This window comes from Colletes gigas, unplaced genomic scaffold (genome assembly GCF_013123115.1).
Source record: "Colletes gigas isolate AHSC1104 unplaced genomic scaffold, ASM1312311v1 Colletes_gigas_Sc00004, whole genome shotgun sequence".
Lineage (NCBI taxonomy): Eukaryota > Metazoa > Arthropoda > Insecta > Hymenoptera > Colletidae > Colletes > Colletes gigas.
This window is the reverse complement of record NW_025106633.1, coordinates 446,810-470,657: the sequence shown is the minus strand read 5'-3', so window position 1 is coordinate 470,657 and position 23,848 is coordinate 446,810. Positions and strand designations below refer to the sequence as shown.

Sequence of the window (23,848 nt, the reverse complement as noted above, 5' to 3'; positions counted from 1 at the left end):
CCATAGCATTCAAAGATTTGGGCAACCACGTGTTTCTAATCTCTTTTTTCTTTCACAAGTCTCTAGAGTTCTTTTTCTGGATTTGATCAAAACCAAAAATAAGATAGAAACTTATCCTTGATACGAAGTAGATCGGTTCTGCTGATTATCCAATATAATAGATAAAAGAAACAATGATGTCCAAGTTTAGTTTGAAGGATCAGTATTCTCTTTTTCTCTATATACTGTGATTACCTTGTTTTTTGTCGTCTAACGCGCATTGCATATATATATATTTCTTTTAGATTAAAAAGACATATTATACTTCAATATTCTCAACAGGATAAGAAAGAAAGAGAAATTCTTCTCCGCGCGGACCCAATTTTCGATCTTTAAGCGAGGGGTTACTGTACTGGCAACGCGAAGAGTCTGGCGCGCGTCTCGAGGTGTTCTCCAGTTTCGCCCATTTTACGTTCCGTTGCCACGAAAGCTCCAACGCGCCCAGTACCCAACGAATCATCTCAGAATAACGTTGTCGAATGTCAGGTCCCTGCTGTCGCGCTGCGCGGTCGATTTTTTGAACGGATTCCACGGTAGCTTTTTAGCCACGTGGGCAGTGGTAACGGAACCGGCGGGACTCGGTTGACCGGAAGAGACGCCGGAAGAGCTGCCCGCTGAAACGCTTCCCCTGTCTTGTTGATTGGTCTTACCTGGCCTCTGAAATTGGCAGGTGTGTCAAGTTAGGTGGTCACCCCTTTGCAAAAGCACATTATAAGCACTCTAACGATTATTGAAGTTGTCACAAAGCTGCACAATCTCCAGCAGTGCAAATTCTTGTAACAGATTTGTCTTATGAAATTTAATATATGTAGTCATACATCAGACTTACGCTTCACCCGACTGGCTTATTTATTTTTTATTTGTAAAATGTTTTTAAACTTATTTGAAGGACAATTTTGTGTTATTAGATGGAAATTTATATTCTTATTTATAGATTCTTATTCTGCGCAGAAGAATAAACTTATTACGTTACCGAAATTATGAAATGATGAAAGTCGGGGTATGACTGTGCTAAACAAGGGAATCGTAACGATCTAGAAGAAGCGTTGCGTTTAATTACTTGGAGGATAGTTGGGCAATTATCCATTAAGAATTTTGTAAAGAAATATTAAACGATCCTGGCCGTACGTAGACCTGTACCTTCAAATAATTTCTATCCATCGGGGTGACCAGCTTCAAGTTGATGAAATCCCCCGATTGCTTGATCAGTCGCACCACCTGTTCATGAGACGCCCATTTTACGTCCCTGTCGCCAATGCCTACTATGAAATCGCCTTCCTTCATTCCACCTAACTGAAGAGGAAGAAAAAGATCATTTATTACGTAGAACCCTTCTTGGTTCTGCTGTAATTCACGTCACAACGATGATTTCCAAACTTTCTGAAACACACCCCCTAAAAAAGATTAGGACTTTACAGGATTCAGAAGCTAAAAATAGGTCTCGTGAGTATTGATGAGGTTACATAATGTACGACACATTTTAAATCAAGTAGTATCCAATTGTCTGAAAATAAAATGTAGTTCTCGTAGAAAATTTCAGAAATTTGGTCTGGCAGTCAACGTGTTAACCGAAGATGGTGTACATGCTTACGTCTGCCAGCGAATTGTGATCTACCGCGGCTATAATCACGGGAGCGTCGCCGCGAACGCTAAAACCGAATCCTTCGCCGTCAGGACCTCTTTGAAGCTGTATCAGTCGCGGTGCAGTCCAATGCCTTTTGGCCGAGAATATAGCTACCGGGCCTAAGGATCTGAAAAGATCGTCCACTCCATGTTGGCCAAAATCTGGATGCGTGATGTTTAATTGAAACTTGGTGGATGCTTGAAAAAAAAAAAAAATAAAAATGGAAATAACAACAAAAGATGATGAGAAGCTCTTGCAGGAAGAAATATGCAGAAATATATATATATATATATATGCCTATAACGCCAATAGTCTTTCGGTTCCCTTACCAATAATATCAGGAGGATCCAGCAACCCTCGAAAGTCATCTTCGTCCCCGATACCGTTGTAACTCTCCACTGTCGATTCCTGTACCTTCTTCAAAACTTTGGCGAGCGCCTGTTTCGCTTTGAGGTCCCTGCACATCCTCTGCAGCCTTTGGCTTTCCTCGTGAAGGACCAGCGCCTCTCTCAGATGCGCCTTTCCTGAAGCAACCGGTTATCTCTCAACACTGAAGTACAAAACTGGCCGAACATTTGACGAGGCAGATACTAATGCACACTAGAAGCTTTTATATTTGAAAATAATTGACCAAACGTGGCCCTGTTTCAGACTTATTTTAATAACGATATTCTAATTCAAAGTATTTGATGGGCTTCATTTTTCGTCATGAAGCAAGGGATTAGTGTACTCTGCCCACCCGTGTATCGCGACACGCACCTAACAGTTTCCTCTCGTTCTCGTCTCGCGGCAGGATCACGTCCAATTGAGTTTTCCCATCGCTTTTCTGTGCATGCTCGAGCGCGAGCCTCGTTTCCGCCCGCCACTCGGAGATCGATCGATCGAACAACCCGAGCGCGAGATGCTTGTGAGCGAGAGCCAGGTGATGTTCGCGCTTCACCAAGATCAGCGAGATCCAAGTCTCTGGGACGTAGTCGCGGACCGGCTCGCGTGAGATGAGCCCGTGAACGTCGTTGTAGACCGCTGCCACCTGGACAATCGATGATTGTTCTCAAGCAAAAATCGACGAAATTTACAATAATTATGCTCGACGCAACAAACTGACAAATAGAATCGAAAGAATACGTAAAATAGAATTTACGTGCGCGAAGAAAAGTAATAAAAGTAAATGTGTACTTAAGATATTAAACATTCACTCGCTCAACCCTCGCAACCTACACTTGTCGACATTCTCAAGACCTTTTTACATGAATTATTGCGCAATTCATACAATTATACACGCTATAGACAGTATCGTGAGCCTCTCGACGGGTGAGAATAAAGTGTTTTTTAGAAGTATTTAAATTTCTCAAAACGATCAAGAATTTCTTAACACTGTGTTGCAACATGCAATAAGACTTGAAGTCCATTAGGTGGGCCATCCATGTACCTGTGACGCCTCCTGCGCGAGGTCTAGAGAAACGTCCACGTTCCTTCCATCCCCCGACTGAAGCTCCAGCTTCTCGAACAAACATTCCCTCGCCTGCGCCTGAAAAATAGGAAAGTCGAGCGTTAATCTTTCAATCGGAGTGTCTTTTGAGCCCTGAAGCAACGCTTCCAAAACGTTGGAGCAACTTTGTAAGAGCATGGCTCATACTCAAAAGTCTCGTTAGTAAAATCTCTGATTACTAGACTGCGGATCTTTATGCAAATTCACATTTTTATTAATAGAATTAATGAAACGGAAGCTTCGCAGAGGGCTGTCTCAACCCCTAAATATCTTACTTTAAGTATTTCTTATATTTTTGCATATTAAATACATTCTGTAGTTTTTTGAGGATTAAAATTTCCCATAAATTTATAAACATCCGCAGTCTGCTGATTACAAAAGCGTCGTTACCAGCATCAGTTGCACGAGCATCTCGAGCATGTCCGGCCCCAGATCCATGCTTGGCGCGTTGGTAAAGTTTTCGTGTATGTAACGAAAGGTACCAGCGGCTCTCAGGAACGCGTCGATCGCCTGGTCCAGGCCTCGAGTCGTCCGACGATCTTGTTTCGCGGCCAATTGGGTATAAAGTCCGCCTGCGTTGAACAACACGGACGCTTTCTCGAACGCGACGGTCCTCTGGCAGCTGGGGACCCCCGTCAACGAGTCGAACCATTCGAAATAAATACCGAGGCTACGATCCGGCGGGAAGAATCGTCTCTCCACGAAGTAAAGCTGATTGTAGTAGCGCAGTAGCAACGCAATGCCAGCCGCGTCCCTCGTCGGCGTTCTGGTCGCCTGAAAAATGGCGCGCGTCAGCTTCCGTTTTGTTATCGGTGTCTTGCAACGATCCAGAAACGGATTTAGAGAATGTAAAATGCGTTCTACAACAAGATGGATCGATTCAGCTCACCTGCCTAGTTTCCATGAGGTCCGCGATGGCTTCCTCGTAGTTGCCCCCATCCTCGCTGTAATGCTCGAGAATAAAGTCCTGCGGAAAGGGAACAGAGCAAAGAGCCTGGGTGATTTATCGGGTAAAAGTAGCGCAATTTTTTTTGAAATATTGGCGCGGCGAAAGCGATCGAGTTAAATCGATGGCTGCTTAGCGACCGCGGGGCGCTTTGGTTGGCACGATACGCGTTGATCAACACAAAAATGTCACGGATCACGCTGGATCTCATACGAAAACGTTCGGAGCACAACGAGGGCGAGATATGCACGCTCGAGGAGATCGCGCTGCACCAGGAAAACATCGAGAAGATCGAGCTGATCGACAGAACCTGCAAGGACTTGAGGATTCTGTTGTTGCAGAACAACCTTATCGCGAAGATCGAGAATCTGGCCAGACTGAAGAGGCTCGAGTATCTGAACCTGGCGCTGAACAATATAGAAGCGATCGAGAACTTGGAGGGCCTCGAGAACTTGAAGAAGTTAGACCTGACGGTGAACTTTATCGGCGATCTACGGGGCGTCGAAAGATTAAGGTAAACCCTTAAGGTTGGACCCTTTGTATAGTTTACTGGGTACTATTGAAATTGTCTATTTGGGCTGCGTAACAAGTCCATTCGCGTTTTCTCGTAAGGAAATATTGGACAGACAATTTTTCGTGATTTTCCTATTACATGCTCGGTTGCGTTTCCATCATTTATGGCAGATGCAACGAACATTTGGAGCAGCTTTTCCTGATGGGGAACCCGTGTGCGGATTATGACGGATACAGGAAATACGCGATAGCGACGCTGACGCAACTGAAGGAATTGGACGGTACGCCGATCGAACGATCCGAGCGCATCAAAGCGTTGCAAGCCTGCGCTCGGATCGAAGGAGAGATCATCAGGTGTTGCGCGAGGTACGAGAAAACCAGGAAAGCGGAAATACTTGCTTATCGCGAGAAGACGGGCACTGAGACGATCAGGGTAAGCGTGCGTGTCAAGGTCTGGTATTTTCATCTAAAAATAAGGGTTCTTTATTAGGACTTCTTTATTTTTCCCATGAAAGTGATGAAAGTAATTAAAAACTCACCTTAAGAATGGCTGAAACTGATAGAAACCATAAGACGTTTTTTTATTGCGTTCTAGAAAATTTGACCTTCAAAACCTTAAAAAAGTCAGTCAAGGAGATGTAAAATCACTCTATGGTGATCGTGGCATATAATTTTTATACACTCTGTATAGTAGAATGTTCCCTTAAGACGGAAATGGACTATTGTCACGTCACGTAAACGTACTTTCGAGCGAGTGAAATTGCTTATAAGATGCGTACACTATTGTCCGTCCATCATGAAGATTAAGCATGGGTAAACAAAAAACATAATTGTAGCAATGTCGTTTTCGCGGAGAATTATTCACCGGTACTGATAGAATAGAATTTATACAAACTATTATTTACGAATAAAAATAGAACGTCGATTATTGAAACATTGATGAACAATAATTTAGCGGGGCCAAAAACAAAGTGGAAGTTGATAGAAAACTAGTAAAGAATTTAAATCCAACCTTATTTTAAGAAAACAAATAACTTATGTAACACGAGAGGAATATCTAATCCCGTATCTTCCCATGCTGCTTGTCGAATATTCTGATCTCTATAATTACTTCACATTGTATGGCAGGAGTTCGTGCATACGCATTTTCTAGTGGAAGCAATTCTTCCATCATTTATGGCCTACGGTTCACACAAGCGTGTTTCACCTAGGGACTATTCAAATGATATTCGAATATTATACATTCTAACAATTCAATATAGGGTATATTAAGTTTCCAATTTTTTCTAAAAGGTGTTATAGTTCCTTAGCAAAAAATTTCCAAACAAAATAAAAAAAGAAGCATTTCATACTGGAGTACTTAAAAGTAATTTTTACAGTTTTCGCTAGCATCTCACGTGTTCGCAGGAAGTGAATGATACCGAGGATGAGGAAGAAGAAAACGAACAATTTTGGAAGCAGCCCAGCCATCACACGCCGGAAGAGCGAATCGCAATCGCCGAGCGGTATCAGCGCAGGGAAGAAAGAAGAAATCGGAAGAACCAAAGGAACGAACCGCGAGCCTACAAACCAAAGTTGTTCAGTCCAGAGGGGAAACCGTACAACGTCAACCAACCGAAGGTACCGTTCAAGCTGAACGACGACGAGTACAGCTGCGTCGTTTTAGAAGTCACCGTGTACAAGTGCGTTTAACATTTCATTTACGATTTCATATTCCGTACTTAAAGTTACACTGAACTCATGACTATTATTTGTTAGCAATTTACCACCATTTATTGGTTGAATTTGATTAACCTTTTTGGTACTATCGATGAATATAACTACCTTTATACTACCTCTGCTTTTTTTTCTTTGTATACTTTTAAATGCTCCAATCACTTTCTTCTCTTCTCTTCTCTTCTACAAGAGAATATCAAGGGACTTACACCTTAAAATTACCACAGTCTCTGATCATCAAATTAGGACCAACTGCAAACAAATTCAATTCAAAGTTCCGTAACTCGTTTAAACCTTCTACTTTTTGTTCTTAAGCCCGACTTGAAATGAAATCCCCCTTTAAAGGGGTAAAATTTCTTGAACCTGCAGCCTTCAGAATGTTAGCCATTCATTGTTGGCTTAGAAAGTATAATTGTTTCTCGACTTCCAGGTACCTGGACACTCAGTATGTCGACGTGGACGTGCAACCATTGTACGTTCGGGCCACGATAAAAGGAAAAGTGTTGCAATTGACTCTTCCCTGCGAGGTATCGGTGGACGGTAGCGCCGCTGAAAGGAACACTATTAACGGCAAGCTGGTGGTGACGATGCCACGCTTGAATCCGTTACCAACCATCGGAACCCGGGGTACAAGTTCCGGTGAGAAAGTCTCCAAAGAAAAGAAACGTGATCGTTCGACGGAACAACGATCATCGATGACGATGCGGCAATACCTAGAGATCGGTCCGGTTACGGACGATCTAGATTTTTCGAGGATCGTTGGTCGAAGAGACCCTTCCGTCCGGGCAGTTGAACCGCCCATTAATGTAATAAAAACCGGAAGCGACGAATACGAGGATTCGAACGTGCCGCCGTTGGAATAATTTAGGCCGTAGGATGCTCACCTTAAAGGGATCTCGAAAGTCGATATCTTTGGTTTCCTTCAGACCCAGAGGTATCATCGGCATCGCTGGTTCCACGCTAGAAACGGATACGATCGTTAGATCATCGTCGATCTTCATAAATCGAGAAGATTCCGCTACTGACCTGTCGACATTCTGATAGAGCTCGACCGAGCTGTTCAGCTCGGCGAGTTGCTCCTTCAGCAGCTGCAGGTTTGAGTTGACGAAGCTCAGCTCCAGAGCAACCGTTTCCCGGAGCTTCCGGTTCGTGGTAGCCCTAGATAACAAATATCGTTGATTGTAATGTACAAAATAAACAATATTATATTAGCTTAGTACATTATAGCTGACAATTGTATATAAAATTGTTAAATTCGATTAAATATCGCTGATAAAATTAAATAATAATTTTATCCCCCCTCATCTTAAATACAATTTGCTTCACCGAAATATCTTCAACAATTTTTAATATTTGACGCCTGGACTGGAATATTCCCTCGAATAAATTGCTTTTTGCTGCCGAAATTGTCAATAATTTCGATCGTCCTGTCCATGATCACTGGATCTTGAGTTTTGTTTCTTACTTGAACAGATTTTCCGCGCCTGCTCGCAACCTGAGTTCCTTGTTTATTTCCTGGTTCAGTTTGCTCCGTTTGTTCTGCAACTTTCCCCTGCAAGTCGCCACTCTTGGATCGGAGCCCTGTGCAACATCAAACAAAACGTACGACGTTAGAAGATGCGATCGGTCGCGTGCACGAACGAGAGAAGCGTGGGAGGGGGTCGTAGATTGGTCCGCGGGAGCCTCGCGCCAATTAAACCGAACGACGAGCACACGGAAGCGGCTGCGACGAATATAATACACCGAAAAACGAACTAACACGTTGACGAATTTATATACAATTTACAAAATTTACAAACAATTTATATACGATTTATTCGACACATTGCGCGTCGGTTAAATATCTGTAATGTGATTTTGCAATACTCGACCACACGGTTGCGGACAGGTGGGGAGAACAGGTATGAATTAAATTTAATCGAAGTACTATAGCTATTATGCACTTAAGTTTTATGTGTTATATATCTTTATGGTACATAGATTATTTAGCGAATAATTGAAATTAATATTTACATTTATGTTGAAATAAAGTATGCTTAACGAAAAGCCTTTTGCACCCTTTGTTGCAGTAATTACTTTTAAACATCGTGGAATGGTATTTATCAGCATTTTCAAATGCCAATTGTAAATATTTAAAACAATTGTTCTTATTTAGCCATTTTTCTAGTTGCACGTTTGAATTCAGTACGCTCCATAAGTTTTCGATTAGATTCAAATATGTTAAATAATCTAAACGTCATAAAGATATATGATATGTAAAACTTAAGTGCACAATAGTTATACTACTTTGGTTAAATTTAATTTACACTTATTTACTTTATCATTTAATTCTATCCGCGACTGTACTTCTTAAACACTATGTGTACGTCCACAGAGTATTAAACGCGTCAAACGAATTGTCATGGCTGAATCGTATTTCACACTTCTTTGGCCCGAAGAAATCAGTTTTCTTCGTCAGATTTGTAAGAAAGTGTTTTCCGTTAATTACAATCAATCTTATGTTTCTAACATAATATAGTGGAAAGTGGAACGTAGAATGCGAAGTAAAACGATTATTTTCGCCACTTGAACGATCAGATTGAACAGAGATCGTTACTAAAAGCGTATTTATCGCTACTTATCGATTATGGGTTACACATCGAACACTGCCCCGGATCGGTTCGGATAAACGAGGTTCCACCGTTTGGTATGTTACGTAGCGTATGCACGTACAGAGAAAAGAAAAGGTCGAGTATGGGCTAGGATATCTCGTGCGCGCCGCAAATCGGAAACAAGATGGCTGCTGTTCGCTCGTATGTTTCTCACCCCGAGGTATTTTCTCGCCGACGAGGGTTCTCGCAAAATTTCTACGTCCTCCGACCGCGAAGGGGAAGCTTTTCCTATCCGCGAAAATCGCGATGGCGTCTGCTTAGGCGGCAACGGTGCACTATCGCAGTCCGTCCTCTTCTCCCGTTCGTCCAACGGGGTCGCCGTCGATGCGCGATTCTTCGTCAGAGGCGCATAGTAAGCCCACTTCAACATAGTACTAGCTCTCGCGGCCGCATCTCGTTCGTCTCTTGTTCACGATCTATCCCGCCGCCGCTCAGCGTGATGCTGCGAATCGAAAAGTCGCTTTTTCTTCGATGATCGAGGACGAGAGGGGTCGAAAGAGAGGACGAACGCAGCGCGCGAACAACGTCCTTCTGGTCCTGGTTGCGCGATACTATTACCGCGTTCGACTTCGTGTCACCGTAACCGCGTTCCGGTCCGCAGGAGCCTAACCACGGATCTTCGATTCCGAGGGGATAAATGTGCCGCGGTACGATTCGATCGGCGTTCATCTCGCGACATAGTTGCGCGATTCAACATTAATCTGCAGCCTCACGATTAGTTCAGTCCAACCTCCTACCGCTAAACCAGCGAATTCAATTTCTAAATACAATTTTTATCGTCGACCCCCTGCACTGCAATATCGCGTGATCACAGATACACTTTGCAAGAAACGTTCGATGCAGCGTTCTAATATTTGCAAAATAGTATTTAGGTACTCGTGCCCTAAACCTAGCAGTCCTCTTATGGGAATGCTAAATCAGTTTCTATCGAATTCAATTTCTAAATAAAATTTGTATTATCGACCCCTTACACTGCAATATCGCGTGATCACAGATACACTTTGCAAGAAACATTCGATGCAGCGTTTTAATTTCTGCAAAAGAATATTTAGACACTCGTGCCCTAAACCTAGCAGTCCTCTTATGGGAATGCTAAATCAGTTTCTATCGAATTCAATTTCTAAATAAAATTTGTATTATCGACCCCTTACACTGCAATATCGCGTGACAACATATACACTTTGCAAGAAGCGTTCGATGCAGTGTTCTAATTTCTGTAAAATAGTATTTAGGCACTCGTGCCCTAAACCTAACAGTTCTCTTATGAGAATAGTTTTGTTACTTGCGTTCAAGATATTCAACTATAAAAATATCGAAAATTACAGAAACCTAGGAATTTTAATATAAAAAATTATTTTAAAATATTTACTTAAACAATTAAATTTAAAATTATTTCAATTAATATTAATTCAAATTAAAAATGATTTATTATATAGAATTGAATATATAAAAGGAGAAATTTTTATAAAACGATTTATTTATTTAGTAATATTAAAAGTACACCAATACAGTTTGGTACGCTTTGAAGTAACTGTTGAAATATTAGGTTTAGGGCGTAAGTAGCTAAATACATTATCGCAGAGACTAAGAAGCTGCAATAAAAATTATTTGTGTTTTCCAAATTTTCTTTTAAGGTGATTCGATAGTCCCGTGAATCGTACCGTGGATTTTCAACATCCCAGTAACGACTATTCTGCTCGTTTGCGAAGTCATTGAGGTCGAAACGAGTCTCGTCGGACGTTATGACTTTTTCATAATGTAATGGGTCGTTGTTAATGTTGTTTATCATCGCTTCATTATATTCTCGTTTACGTGGACGGTAATTTTCTTGGATCTGCCGAGTCATTTGAATTTTATAGACGAACCGTCTTTTCGTCGAAGCATTGTGTGAAACAATGTCCGGAAGATACAATTCATGAACCCGATGACGAATATTTTTTCCAAGGACGACCAGTACGTGGTTTATCTTGTCACGAGCACCGAACTGTCGGAAATTCTTGGACAAATGTGTAATCGTCTTGTTATCGGGCAATTTTCTTCTATACAAAGTTAACAACCACTAATTCGCAATAATTTCTGCCGTAAACGGCGCGTTCTTGAACTGCGTAACGTTCCGTGACAAATCTTCTACGTATCTACTTCATAACTGGAAAATAACGAGTGACTGTGTCCTGTTACCAGATTGTGCATTACGATTACAATTTGTATGTTAATCAGATAACAAAATAATTCTCAGAGTAATACAAAGAGATTTCAAAAAGTGTCGCCTTATATAAAATATTTACACTATAAATTAATCTTTTTGTAAATCAAATTTATCCATTGAGTGACTCAAAAGTGAAGTAATGCCATACAGAAGGCGACCAATTGGTGCTATTAGAGTTATTAACTACCTTTGTACGGTGAACAACCTACGCGAGGCAGCCTTGCTTGAAATTATATTTATGATTCTAAAAATGCCTAATGAGACGATAATTCTTACTTCTTCTTATTATTGTTAATTAAATTCATAAGTGTGGTTATTGTTTTAGCAATGTCGATGGTTTATGAGATAGTCGTGCGATTTATTGCTATTTAGATAGCGCAAAGGTCGGTGGCGCGCGGCGAGCCGCGTCTTCATTTTCATTTCGTCGGTGTTGTAGCCGTCACGGGCGATGGAACGCGCGACTATGCCTCAGAGACTGCTTAACTGTAACCAACACCGCACAGTTCTTGGTTCAAACGATCAATTTTTAAATATCAACCCCTAAATTGCGAGGAGTTCGTGGTAAAAATTGTAGATTTCTTTACAAACATAAGAGTGGTGACGTTTGTTTGGTTTCAGGTGGAAATCTCAAGCACATCCAAAGGTCATGACTACTTTTTTAACGAAAACTTCCAATAAAAATTTGTATTTATCGCTGAAGAAACAGTTACTTGGAAAAATAGTTTGTTCAAGATAGATGTAAGAGTGCAGACTATCTAAATATCATTAAGTACTATCTAACTAATTGAAACATTCTAGATGTTGACCTTGAATGGCCAAGCATGCTTCGAAGTGGGTTAATATAAATAAACGCCATCGCGTCTCGTGTTTTATTTACGTTTAATGGAGGACAAGCTTTTCTCATACGGTCTCTCATATCTTCTTTAGTTGTTGGCATCTTGCTTTACACTTGTTATGCTATAGTCTAACGGTATGTCCTTCGATACCACAGAATATGTTACCGAACAACATTCCGCCGTGTCGTGGACATCGTATTTATCATAATATTCTCGTATACTAGTTCATGGCAAGCCAACGACAAGAATTCTTGCTTAAAAAAATTCATTCAAACTTTCACAATACTTTGCTCGAAAGAACAGAAAGTCTATCTCAAACCGGTTTAGAGTATGCAACGCCCGTTCAAGGTCACTATTTAGAACAGTTGAAGTAGAACTGGGAGTGCGAAGATGCAAATTCCTGAACCGTTATATCCGCCCCCCCGAAACAGAACGATTTTCTTCATAAATCACCTTCAAAAACCTTGAACGACCTTCATACATTGTACGATCCTCACAAACGTTTATTGGAAGGTAAATAATGAGATCTCTTTTTGCCGAAGAACACCGAATGACCTTGGAATATCCTTGACGCTTTCACCTGGAACTAAAAAAAGTTCCTCGCCGCAGAATCGAAAACCACATTATGTCCCCCATAAAGTGAAACGATTTCTGACCGAGACATTCTTTTCTAGCATTAAAAATAAACGAGCTATCCGGGTGACCCATTTTAAGCGATCCTATTTTGCATCCAAGGTTGCTCGTTTTAATTTTAATTCCGTTTAAATCGGCATCCACCATTACTGACCCTCTTTGCCAAGAACCGGTTCTCGCCACAGTTGGGTAAATTTATATTCAGGAATAATGAACAAAATTTTTAAATTAATTCGTCACCGACTTCTGTTTACGATTATTTGAACCGACGAAAACCAGTTTACGAACGAATCTACAATTTTGATTTGTTGTTCATGAATAAAATTTACTTAACGAAGCAGGAAGAAATTTTTAATTTACAGTTCGTGCCACCGCGATGCTAAAGAATAAGGTCCCCTGGCAACGACCCAGTATAAGTTGATGTAAGAGGCTGTTTATCGACGAATAGGAATTTTTTTCCAGCTAGATTCGCGGTTTGGTCCACTGTGCCACGCTGGGACTCCCCGAGGAGACGTGGACCGATTCCTCGGTGTCAGTCTCTCGGTGAAAGGAGAGAAACTACGCGAAACACGGTGGGGAGAAGGATAACGGCCGTTCTATCACCTCGGGCGCGGCTTCTTCTGCGTATCGCGGTAAGTTTAAGATCGCCACGCTCCTTCGTCGATTATCGATACCGAATTCGTCGCTACCGGCGCCACGTAGCGATGGGATCGATCGAATAAAGTACTACGCAGAGACTGTAAGCCGATCGATGAATCGGAATGACTCGACCACCTCCGAGTCTCGCGGATTGTCGTTATTGGCTAACGAGAGGAAGGCACGGCTGTGGAAATCGCTTTTGGAACGGAACTATGTGGAAACTGCAGTATCCAGTGTTAGAAAAGCCACGTAGTTTCATAAAAGAATGGAACTTAGCTTTTTGAAACATTTTAAATTCAACTTTGTACGTATCGCCAGAAATTGAAATTATAAATTTTCATTTACGAGATGCTTAGTGGACAAAAATCGGTACTTCTTTAAAGTAAAGTCGTATGAAACGTCCAAAAAGAATAATAGCTGTTTTCTTTAATATTAGATTTTCTTTGAAAAATAATATTGTGTTTTGTTTTGTTAGAAAATAAAATGGTTTGTTATAAAACGTATTTTTATGTAACAACTTGCCTCCAAGGCGAGACCAACTAGTCCCACGAAGGGGTTAATTTGGTCTCTCTCCGTGCAGTAGCAACGTATTCGCAACCAAGCCTGCCGTATCGAAAGGGTTAAGATCCACTGATCTAAGACGATTCTCGATCCCATCGCTGGCTGGCGAGAACGAGGGGGGGCAGCTGCCAAGAGAGAAAGAAGGTGTTCCGCGTCCAGCGCTAGGACGAGAAACCGGGACGGAAGCGGAACCGAGGTACGCCGTGGTAGCCAGCGGGAAACGCGGTCGAAGACCTTCGCGAGAGCGCGTTCCATCTGGACGAGAAGATCGAAGAGGACGAGTTCGACGCGAACGCAAAGATGCGGGCCACTAACGGGATCCATTCTCGAACGACGCTCGACCATCGCCGTGGATCCGACGAGCGACGCTTCTCGACGTTCAGAGGTCCCTTTCAAGATCCCAAACGGTCAAAGTTTCATGGATCTCGAACGAATAGATCCTTCGTTTGACTTTTCGATCAGCTTCTGCACAGTGGTCAAGAAACTAAAATGCCTGCTCGGCTGAACGTCGACTTGAATAATCTGTTAATAAATTTCAACGCATGAGTTTGTTCACCGAACGAAAACGGAAGTCAGTTCACGAATTAATCTAAAATCTGTATTCGTTGTTCGCGAATAAAATTTACTCGATTCGACTTGGAAATTGTTGCTGATGTTTATCCGATGCAGTGTAATAATTACATTCGTCGGAAATAAATGTTGCGTGATCCGGAAAGGTGTCCGTCTCCGTAATAGGGGTTTCTACCGCGCTAAGGCACGCGTGTAACGAATGTTAATCAAACCTCTGTAAATTTGTTATTTCTCCGATGGCTGTGCACATATATTTTCGATTCAGAGGAATATGAAATTTCAACCCGGAATTCCCTTCTTAACCACTGCGCAAAAGTTGATCAAATAGTCAACGTCGCGTCTCTGGATCTCGCAAGAAGAGATCCAGAGTGCAAAACTTCCTGCAGACCTCGAAAGAAATCGCAAATGGGCCCCAGTAATGGTCGTCGAGAAACGTGATTCGTCTGGCGCGACCCTAAGGAACCGGAGACTTCGACGCCTGGGAAGGCAGAGTCGCGCGAACTGGAGACTTCGATGCCTGGGAAGACAGCGTCGCGTGGACTGGAGACTTCGATGCTTGGAAGGCGGCGTCGCACAGTGTTTTAAAACCGCCGTCCGACAGCGAAAAACAATTAATTAACCTAGAAGCGAATAAATCATTGAAGAAAGAACGTGTTATCGATTATCATAACGCTGTAATACTATTTTCTCCGTGAAATAATAGTAAGAAAAAATGCAAATTATTTTACCTCGTTGTTCTTTTACTCGAAACGTGGGTAAACTAAATTTTCTTAAGTCGCATTGAAATGCTCACCACCTCGCTCAGATATGCAACTGAACGCTCTACTTCGTTCTTCTTCGTACGCAGAGTCGTTCTTCTTATTTGTTTATAAGTTGCTCATTTACTGAGCTTCTATCCTTGTTTTCAGTAATCGAGTTAAAGAGTCTATCTTTCAGCTCGTTCTTTCTAACGTGGAACTGCACGGTCGAGGCATAGACCGCGATAGCGTTTATTATTTTCATCGGACCGATAAAACCAGGCCTCCTGTAAACTTTGAGATCGAACTACTTGAAAAGTTGCAAACCGTAGTGCTTGATTTTTATAGAAATCAGAGAACCGAATGTATGTTACGAGATAAAACAAATAGCTCGACCAATCCGTACCAATTCGGATAGTTCTAGTCCAAAGACCAACATGCAACTATTAGTCCAATCGTTGTCAACGTTATCGTCTGTTATAAGAAAACATATCGCAAGTTGTATTGATATGGTAAAAATGGTGACTTTTTCGTGGTCAGAGGCGCGATTTAAAATACTGTGCTTAAAAGATTTCGATGCTCGGCAGTCAGCGACGCGTTGGAGCCGTAATCCTCGATCTCGCGATAAGCGTTACGCGTTGCATCGCGCCGCGAGTTCAGCGGACCAGGCACGCTCTACCGGATTCGAGGCACGCTGTTTACGCTCGCGTTGCAACAGGAAATGCAGGGCTCGCCCGTTGCGCCGCCTGTTGCGATTCCTGGCCGTCTGGTTGGCGACGAACCATCCGCCGTCTCGCTTCTTCCGCTCGGATCGTTTCTAACACCCTCGATGGAATGCGTATGAAAACGTCGACGATCCACGAGGGGAACTCGGATGCGTCGCGCGATAGGATCTTTCTCGAACGATCGAAACAAGGATAAATCGGGAAACAGTGGGTCGCTGTATAATCGCCGGAGGAAATACAGCAATCTACCTCGACTCGATTTCGAGAGCTCCGTTACGCGATACTCGACGGATCGGATCGATTCTCGCCCTTCTTGGAGAAAGTCACCTCTGGGCTGGCGTCTCGACGCGACAGAGTCGATGACTTTCTTCCAGAAGGGCATCGATTTGACCAAAAGATAGGATCTTAGAGAGTCCCTCGACTTCTCATCCGTACGTTCTAGGCGCGACGATAAGCAAAGGGAGGAAACATCACCGTTCAGGCGACGAGCAAGTCCGATTTACCTGTAACTTTAAATCCGGAAGGATCAACATGGTTCTGGATTCTATCGGAAATCGTTCGAAACTCTGTAAAACGTTACTCTTCGATTCGTGTACGTTTCAAGGCGTTCGGCGTTCGTGCGTGCGGCTTCCGTTCGGATCCCCGGTTGCGTCCCCTTGTTTCCGGTCTCTACGACGTGCGTCTGCTCGAGGCGAAATATTCCAAGCTCCTTGGACGCGACGGCGAAATTACCACGACGAACGGCATGAAATCACCAAACCGAACATCTCGCGATCGCACTCGCCCCGCAACGATAAATCCATTTCACCGGTTGCATAGCTCGCCGCGCGATCAAATACGTTCGATCGGCAGGACTAACGACGACAGGGTGACCGACGGCACCACTCGCGATCACAAAACTGGACGCTGAATACACGCCAGTCGCGGAAACGCGTCGTTTTGCGGACAAGAAGCCAAGGCACGCAACGTTCGATGTTTCCGCGGAACGTTTCTTTTCTACGGGAAAGCGGAATTCCCAGGGCTGGGAACGGTGTTGCATTCGCGAAAAGGTGGGGGAGAAAAGAACGTGGGTGGGGGGGAGAGAGGAAAAGATCGTCCGAGAAGATTTACGGATCACCGTTGACTCGCGTCGATCGGGCGCGCACGGTGCAACGCGCAACACGGCCCACCGGTTGCTCACCTTCCACGGTATTCTTTCTAGCTGACGACCGATCGGGGCCGTAATGCCCTTTCCCCGCTTCTGCCCCTCTCTCGTCACGCTCGGTACACGGTCGGCAAGTCTCGCCACGACTCGACGATGCTCGCTAGACTTCGCCATCGTTCGGATCACGTCGCACAGTGGCCAATTTAAACGATCTGGATGGACAAATGTTCATGAATTCTTTGCCACTATTTGTTTTTCATACATATTTATGGTTTTTTTAACGATAATATAAACGCATCGTAATATAATAATAATCATAATAATAATCATCATCATGAATTTTTTGTCACTATCTGTTTTTTTTATACATATTTACGGTTTTTAACGATAATATAAACGCATCCTAATATGATAATCATAATAATTATCTGCTTTTTAATACATATTTATGGTTTTAAACGATAGTTTAATAAGAATAATAATTATTATTACAATTATATTACGATGCGTTTATATTATCGTTAAAAACCGTAAATATGTATAAAAAAACAGACAGTGACAAAACATTCATCATGATGATGATGTTGATTATTATTATTATTATTATTATTATTATTATTATTATTATTATTATTATATTATGATGCGTTTATATTATCGTTAAAAACTGTAAATATGTATAAAGAAATAGATAGTAACAAAACATTCATGATGATGATGATGATGATGATTATTATTATTATTATTATTATTATTATATTACGATAATTATTATTATTATTATGATGATGATGATATAGGATTTTAAAATTCTATTCCTTTTTTTAACCATTCCGCATTGTTATTCAAGAATCAAGTCATGTAACAATGACAGACTTCATTATTTATATTTTTGGACGCATATCACAGTAATGCGCCCTTAAATTTCACCAAAATTTGCACGGTTAACCTTTCACGATTCATTCCCTCTAATCCTCTCCACTCGTGATCAACGAAACCTGACCTAGCATAAATAAAAGAGAAGCCCGTAAGGAGATCGATAAGACCATGCGATAAGAAAAATTTTTACTCTTCGTATTTTTCACCTTACCTTCTTAAAAACAATACCGATGCATTTCTGGGATTTTTCCGATTAAAACGAGTCCAAACACTACATAAATTAGATCACTTTTAACTAACTTGACAAAACTGATTTGTAGTTCTTGTGACACCGTTAATTGTTTACACAATTTTCTTTCGCAGTTTCTGTCAGAGCATAAAGAATGATAATTCATTAAATTGCATAAAAATTATAAGATTATAATTATTTTTAGGTATCTAGAACACGATTAAAAAAATAATAATTAATAAATTCCTTTAATTTAAGAAAATGTGAGAACTTACTTCTGACCTGGTTTTTCGGGATCCCCTAACCTACTGTGCTGCAATACGAACGTCAAGTGTTCTATTGATCTTGATCTTGTCAATCTTTTCAAATGATAGCAGACACGGAGGGATCCAATTTGTTTTCATCGATCATTCATCCTTCAAAAATTCTATCCAGATATGAATTTTGACCATCGCTAGTATTTACCGTCGATATCCGAAGAATCTTTTTAACCGACGATCGACACATCCGAGAGCCGAGGGTGAGCGATATCGTTCAATGTTTTCTTCGAAGGCAGTATTCCACGAGAAGCCGTAAACAAACTTCCCGTCAATACACGATGTCTCGTCGTTCTCCTTCCGATTCGCTTGACACGAAACTTTAAAACCTATCTACGCTGAGAGAAAATGCATCGGTGGGACGACCGTCGCGAGCAATCATGTTTTATGTAATTGATTACGCAAGAGAATCGATTTCTACGTTCTGTATTCGCATAGCTCGTCGCGAGTACTGCCCACAAAGTTCATTACGTACCGGACGCATACTAAATCGTATATAATTACCCCAAAAGAACACGCAAAAGAATTTCGCATGCATTTGCGACTTACATCCGAACACATTCCGATCCATCGTTCCGACCATTTGGTTTATCGTTGCGCCGCAGGCGTGTTTGCCTACATTGCCTTGTCAGCGATCGGGGAATACGTATTCGTATGTTTGGAAATGCAGCGAGACCTCGATTTAACAGATTTCCAATTTAACAGACAGGAATCTACGGGTCCTGCGGCGTTATATTCCCGCTGAGTTACATGTCATTCGATTCTTTCTTGAGGTCTATGCCACCTAACCTAACACTTCCTCGGCAAGTGGCGTCGATGCCCCATACATATCGAAACAGAACTAAAAATTACAATCTAATCAAGTTCTTTTTCGAATAAAACAAATGCCCAGTCGCTTTCACTCTTCTAATTAACATAAATTTTGTTGATGTCGTAAAAAATTAACGACGAAACGAAATTAAGTACCGCTATTTGTAAGGTTTTGCAAGGTTTGTAAGGTTTATTCGGTATTTTATGTGAAACAATTTAAGGTGAACCAGATAGATGGCGGTAAATGAGTCTTTTTAATCGAAATATATTTTTGAACCTTTTTCGCACGATTTGAAATTTATTATAATTATTTCCGATACCTAAATAAGCAACTTCAAATTAATTATTTATTTAAAATTTTTATAAACCTTATAACCCTTGGACTACATTATTGTTTTTGTAAATACAAATAGTTGTGTCGATAGATATTTTATATCGTTGTTGTGAAATGATTATGTACCTTTCGAAATCCTTTTTCTGCAGACGCAGCTGCTGCGAGAATAAATATGGTAGCATGTGGGACTCTGCTCGTATGTAGGACCATGCATGGTTATTTTGGCGTCTATAACCAACGATGGAATATGACACCTTTTACCCATATAAAAATATATGTTTCACGCTTTCCATGAGATCGAAGTAGACGAAACCATTTCTGTGATAATATTTGCCAATGTAGCTATAACAACATGAAAACGAAAGAATAGAAAGTTGTGAAACTTAACCCTTTGCTAACTATATCCGCATACACTAGCAAGATACTTTTACTACTAATCTAGACGATCTTTAGTCCACAAGGGGCTGAAACTCACGTTCTAAATTGCAACTATTTGCCACGGTTCTAAATAAACCTTCGGAAAGAGGAACGATCGATTGTCGTTTTCCAATTTCGATGTTCTTCCCGAGGATGATGTGGCGCCGGATCGATATTCTACGTTCGATAAGTGGAGAAAGTCGAAATTTGATCTTCCGCGTTTCACCTTTCATCGATCGGTAACCGTTTACGAAGTCCAAGAACATCGAGACAGTGGACTTAAAGACCTACCTACATGTTTCACATTCGTAGTCTTCGGAACGACAGCGAAGGCAAATAACTTGAAAGAAAAAAAAACACACATACGGGTAATCAACATTCCTTTTAAACGTATCGATCGCGATTGCTTTCCGTCAGCTTAATAAGGTTAACAACATTTACCAGCCTGTTCGACGATAAACTGCAAGATGGCGTATGATCGAGAACCGTTGCACGTTCGATACGTATCGATTTTTTGCAACCGACGAAGAAATTTGCGCGCGTACAATCTATTCCCATTAACGATACCAACGTATGCACGAGAAATTCAGGGCCGCATTTAGAATAACACAAATTAACATCTTTATTGATTTTCAATCTATTGGTTTTTAATCATATTCAATTCAAACTTTACTGTGTACAGTGTACCTTATTACAAATAAATAAATGTATAAAGTAAATTATGATACAAGAAAAGAATGTATTGACAAGAGGGGGATGCTGACAACTAACGTTTAACCGGCCCTAAAAAAATGTATTTCAACTTGAACTCATTCAACGATAAGCCTAATTTGTCTTGTTTCCTTTAAAAGCATATCTGATCTAGAAAATGAGGCAATACGTTGATGTAAGTTGTTCATATGCGCCCGTGTACACTTGTCCCCCTTTTTTGAAGAGTTTCTGTTATCTTAAGATAAACAGCAGCCGTCGAATCAACGCCTGCGAGTTAAAACGGTCACGATGCGTAACGCGCGAGAGGAAATTCAAACGGAAAAGCCGTCCGCAAACATCCTCGTTCTTGACTCCCTATTTCTATTTTCTTTCACAGATCGCCTCTCTTCCGTATCGGTTCGTTGACGCGGACGTTGATAATAACGCGATAACGAGCGGCCCGTAAAGCGAAAGGAATGAGAAATGAAGGAGGGGGGAGGGTACCAGAGACGAGGGGACGAGAGAAACAGAAGGAAACGATAGGAAAATAGTTTGACGATGATTCGCGGATTCCCGCTAAGTTTACTTACCCGAACGAAACGCGGTTTGGGGTTATCCTCTTCGACGATGTCTCCTGACACAATGGGGACGTTCATTGTATCCTTCTCATTCTATCGGTCGTGCGATCGAAACGTTTCGCCGTTGGAAACGCGACACGACTCGACGAGCCCAGCGTCGGACGATCGAACGATTACAAACAACAGTGCACGCAGATATTCTCCGTTGCTTTGTCGACCGACGGATGTCGTTCGCGAAAGGTCTACGATCGAACGGAGACGCCTAGGATCGGCGTTGACGAAAATCGAGCGATCAGGTTTCCGCGACGATCCGCCGTAGCACGGCACAGGATTCGATGTCGCACAAATGTCGCGTACACCTTTTCTTTCCCGGTAACGAGTTCAAACAAGGTCGCGACGCGAGCCATCGGTTCGAAATATATCAACGTTCGATGTCTCGTGGACGTTGCGGTGATGTCTCGTTCCCACTCGCGTACCAAAGGTTTCGAACGACACTAACGTAAATGTACCGTGTTACCGTCAGCTGTTGTCGCTTCGGCGACGGTCAACCGACGAACCTCGATCGACGTCGATCGCGCCAACAATTTGTAACGAAGTATTAGGTTAGAAAGGGCCGCGTTCACCAATGAAAATACACCACTCGCGCGTTTTTCTTGTATCCGTTGTTCGTTCGCTGCCACACACCCGCTCACCATTAACGCACGCGTCCGTCCCGACAAGAAAGGTACGAACTACTCGCGACGACTACGCGACCCCGCCTGCAGATGGATCAACCGTTCTCCCGCAGGTGTGCTCGCGCGTGCGTACGCGCGTGTCGCGCGCGATCCCGACGCAGACAGGGATGCGCGGGCACAGTCCATATTTCGAATTCGAGCCGGGCCCGAAAAATTCGAATGTTCCACAATGGTGCCATATCCCAAAAATGCGGTAAAAAAACATTTTCTGACTGATCACATAATTTCAGTTTCTCCTCTTTCCATATAATAATATAAATTCTCTCCACTTTCAAAGATGCTCTTATATTCGAATATCGTAAACTTTTCAGAAAATACATAGTTTGCATTGATCGTAAATTTTATAATTTGAATATAATGCAAATTACTGTAAAATTTCTCTAGAATATTAACATAATCTCCACTGTTCGAATAACTGTGTCGTATAAATATTAATCACTCTTAAGTGTGACATTATGTAAAAGAGGCTTGGACACACTGTGCTGTAGCACATGTGCAAGTAAAGCTTGACACATTTTTCGTTGAACACCTTGTATACACCGATGGCATGAATCGAACGAACGTCGAACAAAACAGTTGAGCACGGACGTCCACAACTCCCTTCCGGTTGGGTTGCGGTTGGCTATTGCGATCGAAAATCCCGCCTCGAGAATCGTCGAGATTTTTAAAACGAATATAATTACGTTATTTAGGCGATGGAATATTAACGTGGTTCGAAGAAGATGAAACCAATAAGAAAAATACAAAATAAACTAAACTTCATTGAATTTTTATTTCTCTTTCTGTTTAAATATATTTCATTTATAACTAAAACGTTTTTGGTTTCCATTCTAATTAGTTTGATATATGACTTTACATTGCTTGTTTCTTAGTGCTTACGTTAAACAAAACGATGATTGTCACTGTGTATTTTTGTAATGCTCGTCCAACGAGACTATCAGTCAAGTTAAATATTAAATAAAAATAATTTATTAGTTTGTTTTGCATATAGCGGTATACGAACACAATCGCTTCAGTACGGTTTCATTGTCTTATCGTTTTATGTGATTTTAAACGATTTGTAAAAATTTACTTTAATATTCGAAACAAATGCAGCCCCCCTCCCCCCTTCTAATCTTTTCCTTAATCCGTACCTGGATACACGCGTGCGTGACACTCTTGGTAACGTGATCGTCGCCGGATGACGATCGAAATACACTGCTTTCGCGATCTATCGAACGTCGAATTCGCCAAGGCGAACTTTCCCCATAGGTATTTCTGTTGCATTGTGAAATAAAAACACGACACGATCGATTGTACTGATCGCAATGTATTGATGCTATCTAAATTCACATATTCACAATATAGATACAATTTGTTTCATTAAAATTCGACATAATTACATACAATATAAACAATCGTCGACCTTGAGATTCGAAAAATAAATTGACTTCTCCTAAAAATTAGCTGCGGCCTATAAGTACGGGTTTTGGTATTTTTTTTCATTTTTCATTTTATTCATGCAATTTTCACGGCACGATTCGTATCGTTATCATTTGTTTTGTGCGCTGTGCAAGAATGCTCAACATTGTCGCCCGATTCGATTTGTCCGGGAGTAGTATTTCCTCGATTTGGCACGGCTCTCGAACTTAACACGATCTTATTTACGAACTTATTGCGACCGTACTCGATGCCAAAGTTAGGCAAACTTTATACACTAACAACGAATAAAGATTTTCGATTCGTTTGTGAACTAATTTTCGTTTACGTTTCATTCGTAAATTGGAATCCATTAACACATCGATTGTCATGGGCGTCGCCAGTGACCGACGACTCTAAAATTATTACACTG

General features: G+C 41.5%; 1 protein-coding gene across 5 annotated transcripts; it reads right to left on the bottom strand.

Moving 5' to 3' along the window:
• On the bottom strand, positions 1-22,002 carry LOC122394853 (rhophilin-2). Of its 5 annotated transcripts, XM_043392007.1 has the most exons (13): positions 16,389-16,888; positions 9,133-9,420; positions 7,793-7,908; positions 7,354-7,485; positions 7,212-7,287; positions 4,042-4,119; positions 3,543-3,926; positions 3,093-3,191; positions 2,423-2,693; positions 1,993-2,187; positions 1,631-1,860; positions 1,180-1,332; positions 1-696 (listed from the first exon to the last, which is right to left on the bottom strand). In XM_043392007.1, the coding sequence occupies exons 2-13, from the start codon at positions 9,346-9,348 to the stop codon at positions 496-498; spliced, it is 2,151 nt and encodes a 716-aa protein (XP_043247942.1). In that variant the 5' UTR covers positions 9,349-9,420; positions 16,389-16,888; the 3' UTR covers positions 1-495. The 5 variants fall into 5 exon arrangements, with proteins under 5 accessions (XP_043247942.1, XP_043247943.1, XP_043247944.1 ...); XM_043392008.1 differs by lacking the exons at positions 9,133-9,420; positions 16,389-16,888 and adding an exon at positions 21,296-22,002; XM_043392009.1 differs by lacking the exons at positions 9,133-9,420; positions 16,389-16,888 and adding an exon at positions 18,603-18,787.
• Between the last annotated feature and the right edge of the window lie 1,846 nt (positions 22,003-23,848).